Source organism: Choloepus didactylus, chromosome 2 (assembly GCF_015220235.1).
Source record: "Choloepus didactylus isolate mChoDid1 chromosome 2, mChoDid1.pri, whole genome shotgun sequence".
In the NCBI taxonomy this organism is placed as follows: domain Eukaryota; kingdom Metazoa; phylum Chordata; class Mammalia; order Pilosa; family Megalonychidae; genus Choloepus; species Choloepus didactylus.
In genome coordinates this window covers 110,044,463-110,070,568 of record NC_051308.1, presented here as the reverse complement: position 1 = coordinate 110,070,568, position 26,106 = coordinate 110,044,463, and the positions used below count along the sequence as shown (strand labels likewise).

Sequence of the window (26,106 nt, the reverse complement as noted above, 5' to 3'; positions counted from 1 at the left end):
GAACTGCTCAGTTCTCAGACAACTTTGGAGGAGGCAGCTTAATGTGGCACTGGGGCTGAACTCAAAACTGTAAAACTGTAACCCACAGCATTCTTTGAAATTATCTATATAACTACTTGTTAAATCATACTTTGAAAGTTATCACCTTTCTGTATATATGTTATATTTCACAATAAGGAAGTAACTGAAAATGTGGAACTGTAACCCATAACATTCTTTGAAATTTGCTTTCTACTTGTTAAATTGTACTTTGAAAGTTATGACTGTTCTTTATGTACGTTATATTTCACAATAAAAAACGTGAAGAAGAAAAAGAATTCTTGGTTTGCAGTTTTTTTGCCTTCAGTGCTTTAAATATGTCTTCCCACTGCATTCTTGCTTCCATGGCTTCCAATGAGCAATTTGCATTAATCTTATTGAAGTTCCCTTGTACATGACACATTGCTTCTCTTTTGTAGCTTTCAGAATCCTCTCTTCATCTTTGGCATTTAACAGTGTGCACCAGTATGGGTCTATCTGGGTTTATCCCATTTGGAGTTTGTTGAGTGTCTTGGATTTGTATATTCATTTATTTTGTTAAATTTGGGAAGTTTGCAGCCATTATTTCTTGAATATTCTCTCTGCTCCTGTCTCTCTTTCTTTTCCTTCTGGGACACCCACAATGTGTATATTGATATGCTTGATGACAGAGCTTTCCTTGAATGCCAAGAACTGAGCAAGAGAAAGAAGGGAAAAAGAAAACACCTTTCCCAATCTGTGCAGATTGACCTGCGTGTGTGTGTTCTCCTGCAGGGCTTATCTTTGCAGTGAGTTTAGAGAATAGCACCAGGTCAAAGTGTAGGGGTATCATTGGTCCTTTCTGTGTATGTGTCTCAACTTGGGCATGTGTGTTTGGCCCGAGGAATTACTTGATTTACATGGAGACGAATAACCCTTCTTCCCTAGGAAACAGTTTCTTCCTGGTCCCGGGCACTGCATCCTATGTCCCATAGCCAGCAACTCCATGCCCCAGGAAGCCACCTGACTACTCTCCCATAGCGTTCTGTAGGGGAACTCTGTGAGCTGCCTTCTACATGCAGGGCAAGTTCTGGTACAGAGTCTCTCAAGTCACTACCAGACATACATTTTCCCAGCATGTGCATGAGGGTTACAATGCTCCCTCTAGAACTGGGACCAAGGATCCACACTGGGATCCTGCTGGCTCCCTAGCAAGCTGGTGAGGGTTGTGGAGAGGTCAGCTAGGACACTGGGAGATCCTACCACTTTAACAAAACCTTTACCCTGAATTCAGGCAATCACTTTCAGATCCACTAGCCTAAAACAAAGGGATGGAGCTATACTTGTACAGTCTACAATGACACTGTACAGTTATAAAGTATTTGTAGAGATGACCGAGTACATTCATTTTTTTGTCTTGGTGGGGAAGAGTTGCAAATACAACTTTTTGTGCCCCCCCTTTTTGATTGATAATTGCTGAGAATTCAACTGTAGCTCTGTCTTTGAATTTTGTGGTCTTTCTTTTTTTTAAAATTCAATTTTATTGAAATATATTCACATACCACGCAGTCATACAAAGTGTACATGCAATTGTTCACAGTACCATTACATAGTTGTGCGTTCATCACCAAAACTAATTTTTGAACATTTTCATTACCATGGACACAAAAATAATAAGAATAAAAATTAAAGTGAAAAAGAACAATTAAAGTAAAAAAGAACACTGGTGCCTTTTTTTTTTTTTTGGCCCCCATTTTTCTACTCATCCATCCGTACACTGGACAAAGGGGAGTGTGGTCCATGTGGCTTTCCCAATCACAGTGTCACCCCTCATAAGCTACACTTTTATACAATCATCTTCAAGATTCAAGGGTTCTGGGTTGTAGTTTGATAGTTTCAGGTATGTACTGCTAGCTATTCCAATTCATTAAAACCTAAAAAGGGTTGTCTATATTGTACGTAAGAGTGCCCACCAGAGAAACCTCTTCGCTCCTTCTGTAATCTCTCTGCCACTGAAGCTTATTTCATTTCCTTTCACATCCCCCTTTTGGTCAAGAAGATGTTCTCCATCCCACAATGCCGGGTCTAGGGTCCTCCCGAGGAGTCATATTCCACGTTGCCAGGGAGATTTACTCCCCTAGGTGTCAGATCCCACATAGGGGGGAGGGCAGTGATTTCACCTGTCAAGTTGGCTTAGCTAGAGAGAGAGGGCCACATCTGAGCAACAAAGAGGCATACAGGAGGAGACTCTTAGGCACAATTACAGGCAGGCCTAGCCTCTCCTTTGCAGGAAGTCTTCCCAAGGGCAAGTCCCATGATAGAGGTCTCAGCCCATCAAACCACCAGTCCCCTATGTCTATGAGCACATCAGCAACAACCAAGGTGGGGAAGCCCAACACCCCTGCATTCTCCCAGCTCCTCAGGGGGGGCTCTGCATATTTTTTTCATTGTGTGCTCTTTCTATTTAACATAGTCAATATGGAACATTGTGCCAGGAACAGTACTCAAGTCTTTTATGTGAATTATTCAATTATTGGTGCAATACTGTACAATCTAGGAAGGAGTATTCCCATTTTACAGATAAGGAAACAGCCAAAGAAAGGTTAATCTGCATAAGGCCACACAGTAAGTGCCAGATCTGGATTCAAATCCATACAGTCCATCTACAGAGCCCTGCTATATACTCTGCATTCCAGGGTAATCCAGGCCCCGTTTAGATGTGTGATCTTCCCTTTATTAACCAGGGAAAAATAGTCAGAAGCCAGTGCTGGTGCAGACATTTTGTACTAAGTAGCAGATGGGTTCTTCAAACTGTTGAGTCTAATTTTTGTAAATTAAGATAAATTGAAAAATGCCCCAGGTGTTTCTTTTGAGCCAAATGTTGCTTTAAATATTTTGCCTGGATTTTTCTGGTGAGTTTTGATCAAGCACAATATACCTATAAAAGATGTTTTATGATGGTGGTGAATTTTTGAAGAAGCATCATACTGAAGTTTATTTTTTTTCTTTACATACTCAATTACAGAATTCAGGCAGATGAGTAAGGAGATTTATGTATGGAGTTTTTCCATTTTTAATATTTGGTTAAACAAAATACATCTTTTGTAAACCAACCCAGCACAAGGCCGACAAAAAAGGGAAAAGCCAGAAAAACAAAAGCCTAGGGTTGCTCCTTCCTGGGCAGCAGGGTCAGGCCTGCTCCCTTCCTTAAAGGATGGGCTTTTTGCCCTTGGGCACAGGCATGGGTTCCTGTTCCTAAGCACCAGAACTGGATATGAACAGAGAAACCAGCCCTGAAACATTTAAGAGTCTTTGAATATCCCAATGACTCATGGACTCCAAGTGCATGGTGACTCTTTTGAAGTGCCATTTGCACAGGCCAAACAGATTTGTGGATTGGGGTTTTCTCTTCCCAAGAAATGGCTTATTATCGCTGACAGTGCCAGTGGACCCAAGGTCCTGCTTGTGAGAGTCAATAAGGTTGGCTGTATCTTCTGGTTGATGGTAAGTTGGAATGTTACCATGCAGGAAGCTCCCTGTGGTGCCAAGCAGTTCTGATGTAGAAAATGGTGCAGAAGAGATTGCGGCCAGTTGCGGGGAGGGTATAATGCAGTAGCCGTTTGGTGGCCTCTGTTACTCAGCATAAAAAACAGCCTTGTTGGATTGAAGACACTTGTGCAGAAAAAGTGCTGGTATAAACATGAACTCCAGTCACAGTGGGGGAGAAAGCCTCTGCTTCATCCCATTAAGCTTGCTCAGGCTTGCTACGCAAGCCCTGGGCTGGCTTTGCTGCTGGAGGGAAGTGTGGCCAGTGGACAGCTCTCAGATCTACCAAGACCATTGATCTATAAGGACTAAACAGATCACCCCTGCCTGCCCATGGGCCTTAGGCAACCACAACCACTCTTGTGACACGTAGTGTGGTATGATACTTATTTCCCCTTCTTTTTGTTTTTTTCCAAAGTTACAGGAAAAAAGTGGCCTACAACTATTTAACAGAGGTAGAGGTCGGGTCAATTCTCAGCAGATTTGTAAAGGGAATTCCAGAAAGATGATAAACCCAGGTCCTATAACATAATAACCATCCAACCTGAGGGCTCTGCTTCTTATCACTATATGATCAGAGCCTCCAGCTAGGATTTCTACTGATTACAGCTGCTTTTAAACTCAGAGGACCTTATCTTCACAATATTTTCTTCACTCAACTCAGTTTCAACCTAGTGGAATTTGATCTTGAGGGTAGACTTACTTTTTTTCTGATTTTGCCAGAGTGGGTCAACTGGGAAAACTGCTGGGGCTTTGGAGATGGTTTCCTGAGACCTGTATGCTCTGGGTCCCTTGAGTCAGTCACATGGTCTTTGTGTATTCTGTCTTCAGACCCACTGATATGACAGGAAAGGGCAAGCGGAGGCAGCATCTCCAGGTGAGTCTGGAGCAGCAGTAACTGATTAATTCCAGCAGAACCTGTGTCAAGTCCTCATAGGAAAGGGGAAAATATGCTAAGACCCACCTTTCTCCTCTCTCTTACATAAAACCAAGGGTCTTCTATTGCTTTCCCTAAGCACACAAGAGCTCTTACCTTCCTTTCCAATAGAAAAATAACACCGGTGGTGGTTTCTTGTACAGTTCCAAGATTTGTCCTATGGCACTGTCAAATCTGCAGAGGCAACCTGATGAGACATTTGGGGCAGTGGTAAGGGCAGACCCACTGTAGTGGCCACAGCACATCACAGAGGACTGAACAGGTGAGGTAAGAAAGAAGATGGGTAGAATCGCATCACACATCAGCCCTCCAACTGTGGTGGGCCCTCTACCTCTTCTGGTACCATTAGCAGGAGTTCACAGTTCTTTCCTTGCAAATGATGTTTTAGAAATTTCCTGAGCTTGCTCTTGCCTCTAATCTACTCAGGCACCTGGAGTATGGAGTTGAGGTTGTAGTAGCTACCTCCCACCTCTTGAACACACATCTAGTGCTGCCTTTTGACAGGCAAGTTCAGAGGACCCTAGCACAGGCTGGAGGGCAGATTCATGAATCCCATGACATTAGGGAGAGCAATGACACTGACATCCTTGCGCTTGTCCCACCAAACAGCTTCATAGCCTTTGGTTTGAAGTGCTGCCATGATGACGTTCACATCGTAGTTCCCATTTCCCAACATGCTCTTCTTGTGAGGTGTCACCATGGTATCTGGAGATAACCTCTGGAAAATCTTTTGCAGCATTTCCTGGGTGGACGCATTGCTGTCCTGGAAGACGTTATTGAGAGCATGGAGGGCACAAAGCTCCCTGCGCTGTTTCTCATGGTAGGTTTGTTGGGGGGGGATGGGGTGGGGTGTGGTGTTGCCTGGGGCACTCCAGTGGTTCAGATTTGGCCTTGTCTCCTTTCCATGGCACACAACTCATGTTTGTTTTTTTTTTTTTTTGTTTTTTTTTTAAATCTTCATTTTATTGAGATATATTCACATACCACGCAGTCATACAAAACAAATCGTACATTTGATTGTTCACAGTACCATTACAGAGTTGTACATTCATCACCCAAATCAATCCCTGACACCTTCATTAGCACGCACACAAAAATAACAAGAATAATAATTAAAGTGAAAAAGAGCAATTGAAGTAAAAAAGAACACTGGGTACCTTTGTCTGTTTGTTTGTTTGTTTCCTTCCCCTATTTTTCTACTCATCCGTCCATAAACTAGACAAAGTGGAGTGTGGTCCTTATGGCTTTCCCAATCCCATTGTCACCCCTCATAAGCTACATTTTTATACAATTGTCCTCAAGATTCATGGGTTCTGGGTTGTAGTTTGATAGTTTCAGGTATCCACCACCAGCTACCCCAATTCTTTAGAACCTAAAAAGGGCTGTCTAAATTGTGCGTAAGAGTGCCCACCAGAGTGACCTCTCAGCTCGTTTTGGAATCTCTTTGCCACTGAAGCTTATTTCATTTCCTTTCACATCCCCCTTCTGGTCAAGAAGATGTTCTCCGTCCCACGATGCCGGGTCTACATTCCTCCCCGGGAGTCATATTCCACGTTGCCAGGGAGATTCACTCCCCTGGGTGTCTGATCCCACGTAGGGGGGAGGGCAGTGATTTCACCTTTCAAGTTGGCTTAGCTAGAGAGAGAGGGCCACATCTGAGCAACAAAGAGGCATTCGGGAGGAGGCTCTTAGGCACAATTATAGGGAGGCCTAGCCTCTCCTTTGCAGCAACCGTCTTCCCAAGGGTAAAACCTATGGTAGAGGGCTCAACCCATCAAACCACCAGTCCCCTATGTCTGTGGTCATGTTAGCAACCATGGAGGTGGGGTAGGTCAATACCCCTGCATTCTCCACAGGCTCCTCAAGGGGGCACTACATATTTTTTTCCTTTTTTTTTTTTTCTTCTTTTAACCCTTTTTTCCTTTTTAAGTTTCAAAGAAGGCCAAAAATACCCCACCCTTCCCTCCTAAGAAAGAATGTAATCTTAGTCTTTTCCAGGGTTCCTGAGGTCCTCCTTATTCTCTGGTGTCCACAATTTATGCTTCGTCACTGGGAGAGCAGGTTGTAATCAAAAGGAAAAAAAAATCCACCTCTCCTTTCTTCTCAATAGAAAAATAACTTTGGGATTAGTTTATTTCACTACCACTGCCAAAGTGCAGAATTAAACAAAAAACATAAAAAAACCTAAGACCTTGTTTCCTTTTCCCCACCCTTCCCTCCCATCCCCCTCCAAAAAAGAGTATTTTCTTGCTGTATTTTCCTCTCTGCAAATGCTAAGCAGGCCTTACACGAGAGTACTGAATGGAACTGCTCAAATCGCTCCTTTCCTTCTGTGCGGGCAGGCCCCTACCACTTTTAAGTGGCCTTTTTCTTGATTTAACACTTGTCCTGTTACTGTAATCCTTTAATTGTTTTTTGGAACATTGAGAAAGATGTTTCTGCCAGTTCTTGCTGGTTGTTCTAAGCTTCTGCTGGTGGACACAGCCTCAAAGCTTCTAACTCAGCCATCTTAATCAAGACTGATGTCTACCTTTATAAAGCCTTGGTTATTTGTGAGGATTTCCTACTACTGGCAGCTGAAACTAAACTTAACTGATAAAAATTCTTCATGACCTAAGACTACAAAGACTTTTACGAATATCTAACTTAATGACAAATCAATGAAAAATCTTTTGAATGTATAATAAGGAAAGTGCTATTACATGCTATTCACTTTAACCACACCAACACAAATATATCACTGAAATCTAACCTCTCCTCTTTCAATCTTACTCATAAATGCCTAAGTTTTTTGATAGATACTGTGAGTTTCTGTCATTATCATCTCTCAATAATTTTCCATCCTGTTACCTGAGTTATCATCTTAAAACACAAATCTGCACATTTCACTTCATTTCTTATTCTAAAAATCTCATTTTTGATTACCAACAGCATCACATGATTCAGACTTAACATATTAAGAGTCTGTAGAAACGTATGTTCATGTCGTCTCTATCATGCTATGCTTATTTCCTTTAACATCACTATATTTCAGAAAAAATGAACTTTGAAGTTTTTCTAATATATGACAAATCTTTGCACGCTAGTATGTGCCTTTGTACATGCTATTCTTTTTGGAATGCTCTTTTTGATCTGGCAAACTCATATTCAACCTCTAAAATCAAACTCAACTATATATGAAATATTTCTTACTGGATATAGTTTTTGCTATCTCTTTGGGGTTTGGGGTTTTAAAATTTCTCAGTGTGCTTATGAGGTCGTACTGTCATTATGTATGTTCAACATCATTCTTTCCCATGGGTGTATGAAATTATTAAAAGTAAGAACAGAATTTTAGTTATCTAGCAAAGTTCCTGGACCAAAGAAAGCATTCAATCAATAATGAATGAATGTAGATCAACATGAAGATCACTTTAGCTATACCAATAGTACCATTTTTGTTATGTTTTGGTTAATCAAAAAGGCACCACTAGAATCCAAACTACAGTAATATAATCTAAAAAGGCAGAGAGTAAAGATCAAGGGAGATAATCAGCCCCATAAAACATGGTGCAGTTTTTAAATACTCAAAGTATTAAATATTGTATTGCATTTCTAAATAGTCAAAGTATTTTCTTCAAACACAGAATAACAGGTCTTTAAAGGAATGTCAGCTGATTGGTGCTACTACTTACTCTGTAGTTTTGTAAACGTCAGAATACAGCCCTGCTTTCTGATATTTCTTCTTTGGGGGACGAGGGGCCTTCTTTTCCCTTGGAATGAGAGAGGGCACTGGTTGCAAGGTACTTTCAGGTTCAGGAAGTTTGGCTGGGGTTTCAGGAGGACTGAGAGTTTCAATTGCTGCTTCAGGAAAGCTAGAAAGAGAAGTATAGAGATAATTTTACTGTGAAAAAATAATTTCCCTGAAAATGAATGTCTACCATAAAAAAGGAAAACTATTTAAAAAGAGTTATGGGTACTTTCTCATCTGGCCATGATGAAGTAAATGATACAAGACTTGGTCTCCTGATGTAAAGTACTAGAAGCATGGTAGACTACCAGAAAGCTGGGCAAAACTTATGAAACAGTTATTATGAGACACTGAACAACAGACTGATTCCTGAGTAAAAGGAATTTAATGAGTTGGGTCCTACAATTGCCTTGGTTCTTAAGCAGAAGCACTTTCTGAACTAGAGAAAACCCAAGCAGACGATGGCCAGCTTGATGAAAAAGGGATCAGGGTACGGGTGGGCTAAGGTGGTTGGAATTTGTGGGGCAGAGAATGGGTATTGAGAAAGCTGTGAGTACAATAACTCTAGAAAACTGCATACAGGTCTCCTTGAGTATATTGTTAAATACTAAATTGTACATGAGAAGGGAGAAATTATGAGGCTGGATAAGAAACTACCAGAACTGTAAAAAATTCCCCGAGTTAATATTTGCAGGAAAATACTCAAGTTCTAAATAGAAAGACTGGAAAGACATTACCAAACACCTGTGGCATTAATTAGAGACCCCAGAAAAGTAATGTAACCAATAGTGGAAGGGGTAAACCTACCCTGGAATAAAAGCCAGCCCTAACAAAGCTTAAAAACAATCATCAAAAGGATCCAAGCTGACTTGCAAACACCTTAACTGTCTACTAAAATAAACTTGCACACTTGATAAAGGAGGACAACAAAACCCAGACACACAATGTTGACATTAGCCATGCCCTTTGTCAAATAATTCCTACACTGCCAGAAATGGGAAAATGTGACCTAGGGGAAAAATTATTTAATACAAACAACCCCAGAAATCAAAAGAAATACAAATGCTTTAAAAGCACTATTATAAGTATACTCCAGGATTTAGAGGAAAACGTGAAGATAACGAGGCAAGGAATGGAACACATGAATAAAAAATCCAAAGGGAACCTCAAAAACAGAAAAATACAAAATATGAAATGAAAAATTCACTGGAGGGTTCTTAACAGAAAATTAGACAGTAATGAAGAAAGGATCAATCATTCTGAAGGCAGAGCAATAAAAATTATTCAACTGATGCACAGAGATCAATTTTTAAAAAATTCAATGATTTACAGGGCAATAAAAAGCAACTAGAAACTTGGAATCCGAGTAGATGAGAAAACAGAAGAAAAAAATTTAAAAATTAATTGTCCAAAATAAACTATAAATTCACAGCTCCAAGAAGCTAAACGAACCATAATCAGGATAAATGAAAATAAAACAACCAAAGCACATCACAAAAAAATTGCTGAAAACAAGTGATGAAGAAAAAAAATCAAAAGTAGCCAGAGGAAAGAAAAATACACATTACATACATAGGTATAAATATAAGAATGACAGCAGACTTCATGTCTGAAACAGTGGAAGCCAGAAGACAATGGAATGTCATTCAAAAGAGGGAAACAACAAAATAAAACAAAGCTTTTTAAAATATAATTCTAAATTCAACAAACACATCTTTCAAAATGTAAATGGGTTAAACCCTCTTATTAAAAGGCAGAAATTGGCAGATTGGATTAAAAAACACAATCCATTTAATGCTGTCTACAGAAGACTCACTTCAGATATAAAAAACACAAAAAAAAGCTGAACGTAAAAGGATGGAAAAAGATAACTCATACGAATAGTAACCAAAATAGAACCGGAATGGCTATACTAATGCCAGACAAAATGCACTTCAAGTAAAAAAGATTAAAAGGAAAAAAAAAGTTAGAAGAGACAAAGAAGGACATTATATATTGCTAAAACATTCAATCCAAGAAGATATACTTATAAACATATATGTACCAACAACAGAGCTCAAAAATAAATAAAAGAAAAATTGACAGAAATGAAGGCAGAAATAAATGGTTCTACCGTATAGGTTGGAGATTTTGATACATGACTTTCAATAATGCATAAAACACGTAGACATAAAATCAACAAGGAAATAAAGGACTTGAAAAACACTATAAACCAATTACAGCTAACATACATATACAGACCACTCCACCCAACAGCAGAAAACACATTCTTCTCAAGTGCACAACACGCATCATTCTCCAGGAGAGACCATATATGTTAGACCACTCAAATACTAACAAATTTCAAAAGCCTGAAATCACACAAAGTATCATCTCCAGCCACAACAGAAAGAAGTTAGAAATCAATAAGAGAGAAAAACAGGAAAATTTATAAATATATGGAAATTAAACAAAAAATGGGTCAAAGAAGAAATCACAAGGAAAATTACAAAATACTTAGATACAAATAAAAATGAAACCGGAACATCCTAAAAATTATGGGATGCAGCAAAGGCAGTGCTCAGAGGGAAATTTATAACTGTAACTGGCTACATTAAAAGAAGAGCATACTAAATACAAGGTGAGAAGGAAGGATAGTAGTGATTAGATAGATGAATAAATAGAGAACAGAAAAACGAATGAATGAAACCAAAAGATAGTTCTTTGAAAGATCAAAAAATTAGATAAGTCCTTAGCAAGAAGGACCAAGAAAAAAAAGAGGATGCAAATAACTAAAAACAAGAATAAAAGGGGGAACATTTTATTACTTTATTACATTATTATTGACCTTAGAGGATTATAAGAGAATACTATGATCAACTGTATGCCAACAAATTAGATAGAAAAATGAAATAGAAAATTCATAGAAACTTAAGCTATCTAAACTGACTCAGGAACAAACAGAAGATCTCAACAGATCTGTAACAAGGGAAGAAATTCAAGAAGAATTAACACCTATCCTTCTCAACATCAACACTAATAGAAGCAAACCCAAGGAAAGTCTGCTCTCTTTACTCAAAGGATCAGGAAAGGGGCAATGTAGCATGACAAACTTTTATACAATAATCACCCTATAAAAGCCAAACACCACACAACCACAATCTCCTCATTAAACGCCAAGTGGGGAGCCTAGGTTTCTAACTTTGACCAACTGTAACAAGTCACCTCTAATCTCCAATGGGGTCGTATTAGAGAAGACCAAGAAGGAAGCCAGGACTTTCATCCCCACTTTAGGGTAATGAGGCATCCCTCTATCACCAGAGTGGTATCAGGGAAGAGAGACTGAGAAGCTAGAATTTTCATCAATACCTTACAGTAATAAGGTTTTTCCCCTACTTGGCAGTGTCAGTAGAGGTCATGTGTGGGAAAGAGTAACAATGCTCCCCTCTGCCTGCCAGCAAGGGAGGTGTCAGTGGACGCATAGTGGGGAACCTTAAATCCCTCATCCTCAGTATCAAGTAGTAATGAAGCACACCTTTCCTCCCCTCCATGAGGCCGTGTGAGGATTCCGGATCTTCACTCCCACTATGTACTAGTGAGGCAGTACGCCTCTTTCTCCACTGTCACAGTGTCAGAGGAGTTCTGCTAAAAGACAAGATGTAAAAAAAATCCAGAGTCTCACAACATAATAACCTAAATGTCCGGAATACAATAAAAAATCATGTATCATAAGAAGAATCAGGAAAATCTCGACTTGAAGGAGAAAAAGGGAATGAAAAGACAATAATGTGAGACGACACCGATGTTGGAATAATCTGATAAGGATTTTAAAGCAGTCACCATAAAAATGCTTCAACAAGGAATTACAAACATAATTGACACACACACACACACACACACACACACAAAGTCACAGCAAAGAAATAGAAGATAAAAGAACCAAATGGAAATTTTAGGGATGAAAAATACAGTAACTGAAATTTTAAAAACCTCACCAGATAGGATCAACAGAAGAATGTAGAGTCCAGAGGAAAAGAATCAGTGAATGTAAAAACAGAGCAGTAAAAATTAACCAATGCAAACCAGAGAAAACAGATAGAAAAATGAACAGAACCTTAGGAACCTGTGTTACTATAACAAAAGAACTAACAATTGCATCATTAGAGACCCAGAAAGAGAGCAAAAGGAGAGTGGGGTGAAAAGGTTAAAGATTCATGGCTGCAAAATTCCCAAATTTGGTGAAAGACAAACTATATATTCAAGATGCTGAACAAACCTCTAATAGTATAAACTCAAAGAAATCAAAGCCAAGACAATTATAATCAAACATCAGAATGATAAAGACAAAAAATTTTGAAAGCAATGAGAGAGTAATGATTCCTTACCTTATAGAAGAAAAACAATTTCTCATCTGAAACAATGAAGTCACATTTTTCAAGTGCTGAAAGGAATGAACTGTCAACCCAGAATTGTATACACAGTGAAAATATCCTTCAGGAATGAAGAGGTTATCAAGACATTCTCAGATGCAGGAAAACTAAGAAAATTGGTCAACAATACACCAACTCTTTAAAAATGGATAAAAGTGGTTTTATAAGCAAAAAGGAAACAATAAAAGGAGTCTTGGAACATCAGGAAGACAGAAAGAACAACAAAAAGAGCAAAAATATGGGTAAAAACAATTTCTTTTTCTTGAATCTTCTAAATTATATTTGTTGATAAAAGCAAAAAGTACAAAAAATTGATGTTGATTTCAATTTATGTATAGAAAACAGTTAAGACAATTATATTATAAATGGAGGATAGAAAAGTTACTTAAAGATAAGGTTTCTTCACTTCACTAAACCTGGTAAACTGCTGACACCAATAGATCTTTGTAGCAATGGAACAGTACTGTATCTTGATTGCAGTGGTAGTTATGGATATGTACACATGTAATAAATAGCATAAAACCATACACACTTATTGTAACAATGTTAATTTCCTGGTTTTGATATCATATAAATTATGCAAGATATATTTAACCATTAGGGAACAATGGGTTAAGAGCAGATGGACCTATCTGCACTCTCTTTGCAACTACTTGTAAACCTGTAACTATATTAAAATGAACATAAAAAAAAATTCCAGGTTGTATATATGCTACTAGAATAAAAATAAGAAGAAAAAAATAGAACTATACAAAGAATAAACCTTAATGGAAACTATGGACTAAATATGATAACATAATTATAATATTGTTTCATCAGTTGTAAACAACGTACCATATATCTACACAAAATGGTAATAAGGAAAACTGTGCTTATGTATGGGGGCGGTATGGGAACTCTGTACTTGATTGCATGATTTTTCTGTAAACCTACAATTGCTCTAATAATTTAAAAAAAATTTTTTTTTGAAGGAAGAGACCACTGATACACACAAACATGGAATAATCTCAGAAACATGCTAAGAGAAAGTAGCCAGAAACAAACATACTATGTAACTTCTTCAATAGACAAAACTATCTTGCAGTGACAGAAATCATTTTGTTGGTCTCCTGGGGCTGGGGAGGGACTGATTGCAAAGAAGCATGATGGTACATTCTGAGGAGATGAAAACTTCCATATCTTCACTGAGGAGGTGAATACATGGGTGAATATATTTGTCTAAACTCAAAAAATCTACACTTCAAATCAGTGCATTTTACTTTAAGCAGCTCCAATCTAAGCTTTTTCTAAAATCACTGGCTATATAGAGAAAAACCATTTTGCTACTGACCTTACTATTTTTCCACAATTCTTTTAAGACTTTTAACTAAAAGCCTTTTAACTAAATATAAAAGCAACAATAATGAAAATCATCTCACTTGCCATCTTTTCTACCTTAGCATCTATAAGGATGTAATGAGGAAGTTATTTAAATAGCATCACTGGTACATAATCTCCAATATTTCAGGTATTTTATGTATTAGCTAGACAAGATTCTGTTTCCACTAATGGCAGAATAAGCTTTAACCAGACCAACCCTTACACAGATAACTATAAACTCTAGATAAAATACAAAAACAACTAACTGAAAGCCCTGGAGAGTGAACAAAACAAGTCTATGCTGGAGAGAGTCAAAACTTGGAAGGAGGGAACTCAGGGGTAGCCTCCTGTATTTAGCTTGAGGACAGGTGTGCTAGTTGGATATATTATGTCCCACTGTATTATTAGGGCTCTCTAGGAAACGGAATCAACAAGAGATATTTGTAAATATAAGATTTTATAAAAGCGTCTCATGCAACTGTGGGGATTCACGAGTCCAATTCTGTAGGGCAGGCAGTGAACTGGCAATACATGAAGGTGTTCGATGAACTCCTCAGAAATGCTTTGCTGGCTAGCCGAAGAAGAAGTGAAAGTTCCCTCTCTCTCTGCCTTAAAAGTCTTCAACTGACTGGATTAAATCCAGCTGATTAAATTCTATCATTGTGGAAGACAAGCCCTTTGTTGTAATCAGTCACAGGTACAGTCAAATGACTGATGATTTAATAAACCAGCCTTCTGGTTTACTAACCAGCCACAAATGTCCTTGCAGTAACAGGCTAATGCTTGCTTGACCAGACGTGTAGACACCATCACCTGGCCAAGCTGACACACGAACTAACCATCACAATTCGACGACCCTCAGCAACTTGGCAGCTATACAGTCACCTTAAACCATACACTATCTCTAAGTTGAGAAATAATAACAGACATATATTTTCACCTAACAATACTCAGCTGTCCTTCGTACAACCAGAAATGCACAAAATCTCTCCAGAATGGGGTACAATTCCTTGGGTGACACTGACTCTTAAACTTGATTTTCCTTAACTAAAACACTGTGAATTGAACAACACAGCTTCATACCATATAATAAGGGAATAAGATAGAGAAGAAAACAAAGATATGTGTTTTAACTGACAAATACAATATACTCGTAACAAAAACAAGGAGGAAATACTCATGCCATCATGTCCTCGTTTCTGTAACTGGGTCACATGGTCACAGTTTCATATTTAGCATGACCTTCTTCCAGACTACCCATATACATATTCCCCTTTACCCTCAGAAAGCTCTTCAGCTGGCTGTAGTTTCTTTGGCCTGTGGGTGGCCCAAAACCTTCATTCCTGAAGTTCTTGGCCATTGGTAGCCCTGCCTGGATTGAGGTTTGTTTGCAGTTTTCCATTGACTTTAATCACAGGGCATGGAAGTATTAGGAGATGCCTTAAGGGATCGCCTGTATTCCGGAAAACTCTTCTTTACGTCCATCGTGTAGTTGCAGTGGCTATTCCCCTTGACAGGACCAGATCATCCCAGCCAGTACGGTAATCCCCTTACTTGCCTGTTGATTGCAGAGGCATGAGAAGCGCCAAAGCGGCCAGTGGCAGTCTTAACTTCCAGTTCAATGGAATTATTGTTGTGTCTCCTAGTGGAAGCACTCTTCCTTTTGGAACTCAGACTTGTAGACCAGCAGAGCTTAAGGTTGCCAGGGACAGGAAAGCAAAAATTTCCCTAGTGGATCACTAGGAGTGATAATGAGTGGTGCCACACCTGTTTCCACCCCTTAATTCCTGGACCCATGAATCCTGGCTATGGGAGAAACAATACCATAGAGAGGACGTTGATTCAGAGCATATACAGCCTCCTGGAGAACACTGCCGCAGCCCCGCAAGGTACTGCCACCTAGCTGGCGTTGTAAATGAGTCTTCAACAGACCATTCCACTGTTATATCAAACCAGCTGCCTCTGGATGATGGGGAACATGGTAAAACCAGAGAACTCCATGAGCATGCGCCCATTCCCTCACTTCATTTGCTGTTAAGTGGGTTCCTTGGTCAGAAGCAATGCCGTGTGGAATACCATGATGGTGGATAAGGCATTCCATAAGTCCACAGATGGTAGTTTTGACGAAGGCAATGCATGAAGGGAAGACAAACCCTATCTGGAGTATGTGTCCTATTCCAGTGAGAACAAATCACTGCCCCTTCCATGATGGAAGTGGTCCAATGTAATCAACCTGCCACCAGGTAGAAGGCTGATTACCTTGGGGAATGGTGCCATATCGGGGACTGAGTGTGGGTCTCTGCTACTGGCAGATTGGGCACTCAGCAGTGGCTGTGGCCAGGTCAGCATTGGTGAGTGGAAGTCCATGTTGCTGAGCCCATGCATCATGACCACTTTGGTCATGAGCCCATTGGGCAATGGCAGGAGTGGTGGGGAAAGAGGCTGTTATCCACCGAATGGGTCATCTTATCCACTTGATTATTAAAATCTTCCTCTGCTGAAGTCACCCTCTGGTGAGCTTTCACATGAGACACAAATATCTTCATGTTTTCTGCCTACTCAGAAAGGTCTATCCACATACCTCTTCCTCAGACTTCTTTGTCATCAATTTTCCAATCATATTCCTTCCAAGTCCCTGACCATCCAGCCAAACCATTAGCAATAGCCCATGAATCCGTACATAAATGCACCTCTAGCCAGTTCTCGTTCCAAGCAAAATGAACAACCAGGTGTACTGCTCAAAGTTCCACCCACTGGAGGATTTCCGCTCATCATTGTCCTTCAGGGACATCCCAGAAAGGGACTGCAATGCTGCAACTGTTCACTTTTGGGTGGTGCCTGCATATCGTGCAGAACCATCTGTAAATCAAGCCTGAGTTTTCTCTTCCTCTGTCAACTGATGGTAAGGAACTTCCCAAGGTGCCACAGCTGTGGGCTGGGGAAGAGGGGTAGTAATGGGGGCCATGGGCACTGGGTCACTTCCTCCTGTAAGTTACTACATGGGTGCCTTCAGGACCCACTTGAGCTCTATCTCATATATACCATTTCCATTTTATGATGGAGTGCTGCTGTATATGCCCAACTTTATGGCTTGGTGGGTTGGACAACACCAAGCTCATGATAGGTAATTCAGGTCCCACAGTAATTTGATGGCCCATGGTTAAGCGTTCCTGGTCTGTCGCTACAAAGGCCCAAAGCAGGTCAAAAGCTGTTTTTCAAATGGAGAGTAGTTGTCTGCAGAGGATGGTAAGGCTTTATTCCAAATCCTAGGGCCTGCATTTTGATTCTCCTATAGGAGCCTGCCAAAGGCTCCAAACAGCATCTCCATTTGCCACTGACACTTCCAGTACCATTGGATCAGCTGGATCATATGGTCCAAGTGGCAGATCAGCTTGCACAGCAGCCTGGACCTGTCACAGAACCTTCTCTTGTTCTAGTCCCCATTCAAAACTAGAAGCTTTTCTGGTCACTTGGTAAATAGGCCGGAGCAGCACACCCAAATGAGGAATATGTTGTCTCCAAAATCCAAAGAGGCCAACTAGGTGTTGTGCCTCTTTTTTTTGGTTGTAGGAGGGGCCAGAGGCAATAGCTTATCCTTCACCTTAGAAGGGATATCTTGACATGCCCCACACCACTGGACACCTGGAAATTTTACTTAGGTGGGAGGCCCCTGTATTTTTGTTGGATTTATGTCCTATCCTCTGACACACAAATACCTTACTATCAAATCTAGAGTAGTTGCTACTTCTTGCTCAGTAGGTCCAATCAACATGAGATCATCAATATAATGGACCAGTGTGATGTCTTGTGGGAGGGAGAAACAATCAAGATCCCTGTGGACCATGTTATGAATATAGGGCTAGAGAGTTGACATACCCCTAAAGTAGCACAGTGAATGTATACTGCTGGCCTTGCCAGCTGAATGCAACTGTTTCTGGTGGTCCTTATAACAGCTATTGAGAAAAAAGCATTTGCCAGATCAACTGCTGCATACCAAGTACCAGGGGATATGTTGATTTACTCAAGCAATGACATCATAACTGGAACAGCAGCTGCAATTGGAGTCACTGCCTGGTTAAGCTTATGATAATCCACTGTCACCCTCAAAGACCAATCTGTTTTCTGCACAGGCCAAACAGAAGAGTTGAATGGGGATGTGGTGGGAATCACCACCCCTGCATCCCTCAAGTCCTTAAGAGTGGCATTAATCTCTGCAATCCCTCCAGGTATCCGGTATTGCTTCTGGTTTACTATGTTGCTAGGCAGGGGTAGTTCTAGTGGCTTCCACTTTGCCTTTCCTACCATAATAGACCTTACCCCACGAGTGAGGGAACCAATGTCAGGATTCTGCCAGTTGCTGGGTATGTCTATTCTAATTACGCATTCCAGAACTGGGTAAATAATCACAGAATGGGTCCGGGTTGCCACTGGACCCACTGTGAGATTGACCTGAGCTAAAACTCCATTGATTACATCATCTCCATAAGCCTCAACTCTGACTGGTGGATCAGTTTTGGGTCTTCTGGAATTAATGTCACTTCTGAACCAGCGTCTAATAATTCCTGAAATATCTGATCATTTTCTTTTCCCCAATGTACAGCCCCCTCATTCAAGGGGCTCTGGGCCTATAAACTGTCTCAAGTCTGGGAACTGATCAAGCTGCTGTGACTCTCTGTTTCTATAATTCAAGATCGACTTTTGTTCACTTGACCTAGAATTCTTCTGGCTACACAGATCAAACAAGAATTTAGTAGACCGCTCATCTATTTTACTTCTAGGTACTCCATGAGCTACTCGCCAATGCCATAAGTCTCTGTGAGTCAGGTTATTCTGACTGCTGCTTTGAGCCTGTTTTCCATTATGGTAGCCACACATACCTTGTCTTTGGCAATTAACTGCTGCCACATGGCTTGCGTGACTCGGGATCTGATTATCCCCATTGTGTTTAAGGATTCCAGCTCAGTGACAGCAGTTCCCACAGTAATATCTGACCTACAGAGAAGGGCGACTACAGAGCATTTCAGGAATGAAGGAGCTAGTCTCACAAATTTATTCCTAAAAGTCCTTGTAAAATGTATGTGAGGGACAACATGAAAGACACAAATATAAGAATCCTTGGTGTCCCAGAAGGAGGAGAGAAGAATAAAGGGCTAGAAAGAATATTTGAGGACATAGTTAAGGAAAACTTTTTAACCCTTATAAACAACATAAATATGCAAATTCAAAGAAGCCCAACGAACTCCAAACAGAATAAATCCAAATACACCCACTCCGAGACACATACTAATCAGAATGTTAAATGACGAAGAGGAGAAAGTCCTGAAAGCAGCAAGAGAGAGGTGATTCACCACAAAAAGGAGAAACCACATAAGACTGTGTACTGACTACTCAGCAGGCACCATGCACGCGAGGAGTGGAATGACATATTTAAGATTCTGAAAGACAAAAATTGCCAGCCAAGAATTCTTTATCCAGCAAAGCTCTTTTTCAAAATTGAGGGAGAGATTAAAATTTTCACAAACAAATGTTGAGAGAATTTGTTAAAAACAGACCTGCCCTGCAAGAAATACTAAAGGGAATTCTACCAGCTGAGAAAAAAAGAAAGGAGAGAGCGGTCTGGAGAAGGGCGCAGAACTGAATAGAAGTAGTAAGAGTAACTCAAAGGGAAAAAACAGAGGGGCGGAGTGGGGACAACAAATAGAAACCAAAGGATAAGATGGCTGGTTCAAGAACTGCCTTCACAGTAATAACTTTGAATGTGAATGGATTAAACTCTTCAGTTAAAAGATACAGACTGGGGGAATAGATTAAAATGTAGGATCCATCTGTATGCTGTTTACAAGAGACTCATCTTAGACCCAGTGACAGAAAGAGATTGAAAGTGAAAGGATGGAAAGAAAATATTCCATGCAGACTGCAGCCAAAAGAAAGCAGGGGTAGCTATACTAATATCAGACAAAATAGACTTCAAATGCAAAGATGTCATAAGGGTCAAAGGAGGACACTATATAATAATAAAAGGGACAGTTCAACAAGAAGAAATAACAATCGTTTATGCACCCAATCAAGGAGCTCCAAAGTACATGAGACAAATACTGGCAAAACTGAAGCGAGCAATAAATGCTTCTACCATAACAGTGGGAGACTTCAAAACACCACTCTCTTCTGTAGATAGAACTAGACAGAGGACCAATAAGGAAATTGAGAACTTAAACAATGTGATAAATGAATTAGACTTAATAGACATATATAGATTGTTACATCTCTAAACACCAGGATATACATTCTTCTCTAGCACTCATGGAATGTTCTCCAGGACAGACCATATGCTGGGGCACAAAACAAGTCTCAATAAATTTAAAAAGATTGAAATTCTCCAAAGCACATTATCTGACCATAATGTAATGCAACTAGAAATCAATAACCACCAAGGAACCAGGACATTCGCAAACATATGGAGACTAAACAACACACTCCTAAACAATCAATGGTTCAAAGAAGAAACTGAAGGAGAAATAGGTAAACATCTAGAGACGAATGAAAACGAGAACACACGATATCAAAACCTATGGGATGCTGCAAAGATGGTGCTGAGAGGGAAATTTATAGCTCTAAGTGCATACATCAAAAGGGAAGAAAGATAAAACCAAAACTTAACTGAATAACAGAAGAGGCTACAGAATGATCAACAAACTAACCCTAAAGCAAGGAGAGGACAAGAAATAAAGATTAAAGCAGAAATAAATGATTTGGAGAACAACAACAACAAAAAAAATACAGAGAATCAACAAAACCAAAGTTGTTTTTTTCACAAGATCAACAAGATTGATAAACCCTTAGTTAGACTGACAAAGTAAAAAAGAGAGAAGACCCACATAAACAAAATCAGAAATGAGAGGGGGGACATTACTGTGGATAAGAGATTGATATCCAGCATATATATAGAAATCCTACAACTTAACAATAGTACAAACAGCCCAATTATAAAATGGGCAAAAGATATGAAAAGGCATCTTTCCAAAGAAGAAATACAAATGCCTAAAAAACACATGAAAAAATGTTCATCTTCACTTGCTATTAGGGAAATGCAAATCAAAATCACAATGAGATATAATCTCACACCAGTAAGAATGGCTGCCATTAAACAAACAGGAAACAACAAATGCTCTACAGGATGCGGAGAAATTGAAACTTTCGTTCATTGCTGACAGGAAGGTATAATGGTACATTCACTGTGGAAGACGGTTTGGCAGTTCCTCAGAAAACTGTATATCGAGTTACTCTACAATCTGGCAATTCCACCACTTGGTATATACCCAGAAGATCTGGAAGCAGTGACATGAACAGACATCTGCACACTGGTGTTCACAGAAGCACTGTTCATAATTGTTCACAATTTAACAAAGAAATAAGAACACTGAATCTTTATAAATTTTTTTTTTTTTTTTTAGTTTCTAGGGTATTAGAATAGCTAGAAGGAAGTAACTGATACGGTGGAACTGTAAACCATAACACTCTTTGATATTTGCTCTATAGCTACTTGTTAAATTGTATTTTGAAAGTTATCATCTTTCTGAATACGTTATATTTCAGAATAAGAAAATAACTGAAATTGTGGTACTATAACCCATAAAATTCTTTGAAATTTGCTCTCTACTTGTTAAATCACACTTTGAAAGTTAGCACTTATCTGTGTATATGTTACATTTCACAATAAAAAAACGATAATGGAGTGTACTTGGGAGCCTTGTCAAAAGTCAATTGATTGCATATTGGAGAGTCAATTTCTGTACTCTAGATTCTATTTTAATGATCAGTATGTCTATATTTATGCCAGTACCATGTTGTTTAGACCACTGTGGCTGCATAATATGCTTTAAAGTTAGGAGGTGTGAGTTCTCCCATTTCATTCTTCTTTTTCAACATGTTCTGGCTAGTTGAGCCTTCCCCCCAACTTTTTTAAATGCAGTTTTATTGAGATATATTCACACATCATACAAACCAGCCGAAGTACACAATCCCCTTTTTTTTCTGAGTAATGAAAATGTTTTAAAATTTATTGTGGTGATGAATGTACAACTATGTGATAATACTGTGAGCCACTGATTGTATACGTTGGATGGATTGTATGATGTGTGAATATGTCTCAATAAAACTGAATTGAACAAATAATGGATATTTTGCCATATTGACTAAGCAATATCAAATAATTTATGACATAGTAGTAAAACTACGTTATATGATAGGGCATCACAATTCTTTGACATATTAGTGGTATGGGTCATATTTTGTCCAGAATTCTTACATATAGTGGTTTGAACCCTAACAGGCAAAGAGATCACATGCTAAGGCTCATTCCAACCCTGAGATCTTATAATTTTGATTATCCAATTCAAAGAATGTAACTGAAGTAATTTTCCTGGTTTCCTTCATCTATAACTCTCAAGGTTATTAATTGACATGCAAGTGCTGATAAAACAGCATGTATTACAAAATGCTAACTCTACAATCTACAAAAATGATAAAGGTGATACAGGGTAAGAAATGGTATCAAAATAAAAAGATGTGTTAAAAATTTTTTTTCTTCTATTCACAGGGTTTGAGTTGTGTTCTTCAAAAGATATTAAGAGAAAAATGACTTATGACAAAAACATGTTATTTAGAGGCTTGTGTTAGGTGAGTCCTTAAAATTGTAGTTAAATATTTATGGAAGCAGCCCTTGGCCCCAAAGCCCCAGACAACCATTGGGTGCTTTGGCAAAACCAAACTCTAGGCTGAGTTTCAGGAAAAGTTTGTTGGTCATGGCATAACTTATGGCGAATACAAGTGTATCTTTTTTCCACTGAAGCTCCGGCTTACTTGGCATGACATGGTTTATCTAGCAGACCTCGTTACCAGTGCCCCAGCTTTACCAAGCTGTCCATCTCTTACAAAGAGGCTGGGTGTGGTGATTTTAATAGGCTCACTGTTTAGCGTATGACGTTTTCGTATTTCCTTCATTTATTCTTTGGTTTCCTATCCCAAATAGGCTCACTGTTTAGCGTATGACGTTTTCGTATTTCCTTTATTTATTCTTTGGTTTCCTATCCCAATCATTGTTGACTTTTCTTCTTAATTCGAATGCTGGAAATTTTAACTTCAAGTTTTCAATGCATGCTTTTATTTCATAAATATTTTGCACCCTGATTTGTGATTTGCTGTTGTTTCCAGTAAAAATTAAGCAATTTTGCCTAAGCAGTGTTTTAAAGATAAGGGTCCAATGTGGGTGGATATAATTTGAGGAATGATGTACATGGGTTCTGGCAAAAGAGAATGAATTATTTAAATATTGAAATGAATATACATAGATATGTTCATGCCAATGGAAAGAAAACTCAAAGTAAAAATAAAAAAATATATATTTATGGAAGCAGCTCTAACGTTTCTTCTAGAATAATATCCACATCATATACATAGTGCATGGATAAAATAATATAGACGGTATAAATACAGGTAAAGATAAAGACACTGAAAGAAATGATTTTGATTTGGCATATTTTTTGCCACATATGATCAACCAAAACCTAAAGTCATTTTCTCTACATCTAGTACCCTTTCACAATTTTCCTATCATTAAACTCCTTAGCATGGCAAACTAGGTTCTTCATGATTTGGCCTCTATAAAATTACTCGTAATTCCCTAATGAATACTTATTTGCACCAGTCACACAACCTATCTTGCACTTTCCTGAATACAGCATATTATTTTAGACCTTTGTGCCTTTCCCCCAGCTGTTTACTTCAGTTATTACACCAACATAAGCTGCCCTCATGTCAACAGTTTAGACCTCGAGTATAAGCACCACCAAATTGACTACCATTACTCTAGTTATATTTTCACGCTTTAATCCTAATACAAAAATTAGCTCAAAATGGATCAAGGACCTAAATTATAATAGCTAAAACTACAAAACTCTTAGAAGAAAATATAGAGAAATATCTTCAGGACCCTGTATTAGGAAAAAAACACACACACACAAACACTTTATACGAAAAGCATGAGCAATGAAAGAAAAAAATAAATTGGACTTCCTCAAAATTATAAAGATTTGTGCATCACTGACATTATCAAGAAAGTGAAAAGAACAGCCGATAGAATGAGAGAAAATATTTAGAAACCATATGTCTAATGATGGTTTAATATCCAGAATATATATAAAGAAATCTTACAACTCAACAAAAAGACAAAACCCCAATTTGGCCAAGGAGGTGCCAGAGGAATGGGTAAGAAGTACGTGCCCAACTAGATTTCAGTACTTGGAGGCTTAGAGAGTACTGCACATAGGATTTCATCAGAATCCATCACAAAGTGGGACATGGGCAGGTGGGAGGCCAGATGCTGCATGCTCGTTGGCCAGGTTGGCACCTTGGTGGGCATGTACTCCTATGGGTTCTCTTGCACAATCAAGTGGGCCCCTGATAGGCCAGCAGGAGGATCAACTGTCCTCCCCCCTAATCCAGGGTGGGAGGTGGGACAGGTTGGAAAAAGCTCTCACGTCTGACACTTGCCAGAACCTGATTAATGGATGCCAGGAAGATGATGTTAATAAATATGGAGAAACGTTTTTCCACCTGAGACCTGTGAGGAGGTTATGCCTGGAGAAGTTATTTCCACACCAGTTTCTCTTCTCAAGAGCTTTATCAGGAGCTGAAACAGTCAATGCCTTGAGGCCTTTCAATTTTGTAGCACATCTCGATTTCTTTGGACAGTACTCACTGAGAAAGGGAAGTCAATGAAAATTCTTTGAAGAGATTAAGTGCCTATTTCAGAAACCAGATTTCAAGACTTTGAAACCAACTCAGTTTACATTTTATGTAAGAGAAACAGACCAGATGGCTAGAAACTCTTTAGTACTTCTCTGGAAGTTAAAAGGATGTCAAACAGGCCCAACAAATGGGACAAGGAATTCAGGGACCGCAACAAAGACCTCAAAAACAAATTTTGAGAATAGAAAGAACTGGAATGAATCCTGGTTAGACAATAAAGGAAATTGTTAAAAAACTGAGGAACAGTTTGCCACTTAGAAAATAATTAGATCATTTAAAAGAAATAACTGCCTCATCAATTGAGCTCTCAGGCAAGGATCTAGGGGACTGCCCATTGCTGTAGCCAGCTGCACAATTTAGGCTGTTTAACACTGCAGAGCTTTGAAACACATAAAAATGTAAAAGACGGTTCTAGGATGAGTGTGATGGGCCATGTGATGCTAGGAACAATGAATGTTCATCATCACTGGGACAAAACTTCTTAAAAGACTGCCCTTCAGAGAAGATTGACACTTTTAGAAAATCAAGTAAGCTATCTTCTAAGTGGCATGCAAGTTGTTTATGTCAACAGCTTACAGCCAGAATGATACCTGAAATATCTTACTCACTTCTTCATGAGTTCTATAGTATACTGAAAAGTTCTATAGTATACTATAGTATATTGAAAAGTATACGTGAAGAGTGTGTGGTTTATAAATGATCCTTAATATAGATAGATATGCTCAAAACCTGCATGAACTAGGGTATTTTAACATCCCCACATTCTATGACACAGCCAGCTTCCAATGGTTTATTCTCAAAGTCCAGCAGGCAAGAGAGAACATGAAAAGGAAGGAAGAGTTAAAGGTTCTTGAAAATGAAATGATACAAGCTTCAACAAAGACACATTTTCTGGATAAGTTACATAAGGAGTCAGTGTTTCTAATATACAAAAGGTGGATTGTTGTAAAAGATTTCTAGAACAATTGCTGCCTTATCTAAAAGGGATACACCGCTGTGTTTCACATTTTTACTTGGTTATGTAAGATGGAGACCTTTGTATTCTTTGGAATTGGAAGAATGGAGAAGCCATTAAGTGAGAAATCCGTATTATTTTTTAAAGAGATAAGCAAAAACTGTTAAACTTATTTAAGTCTATAATTTGATACAATAGTATTATACATATTCTAAGGACAAAGTTTCTAATCGCCGTTTTAAAAGTAGATATTTTTAATAATAATTTCTATCAGGAAACTTGCTTTTAAAACAGGCTTTATCCCCAGCTTTATGATGTTTTTTGTCTTACTGACAAGACTAGGTAAAAAGACATTAGAATGAAAGAA

At 38.8% G+C, this 26,106-nt stretch overlaps 1 protein-coding gene and 2 pseudogenes across 6 annotated transcripts in view; 1 reads left to right on the top strand and 2 right to left on the bottom strand.

The window, feature by feature from the left end:
- Window positions 1-26,106, bottom strand: part of ASH1L (ASH1 like histone lysine methyltransferase) — a 337,510-nt gene that overhangs the window by 126,656 nt on the left and 184,748 nt on the right. For 5 of the 6 annotated variants that reach the window (XM_037825772.1, XM_037825775.1, XM_037825773.1 and 2 more), the window contains one exon: window positions 8,155-8,334. The exons of the other annotated variant lie outside the window; for it this stretch is intronic. In XM_037825772.1, coding sequence (XP_037681700.1) covers window positions 8,155-8,334 — 180 coding nt within the window. The remainder of the gene's footprint in view (window positions 1-8,154; window positions 8,335-26,106) is intronic. 6 annotated transcript variants of the gene reach the window in all.
- LOC119526579 lies at window positions 2,351-5,499 on the bottom strand (annotated as a pseudogene).
- Window positions 24,404-25,863, top strand: LOC119528136 (annotated as a pseudogene).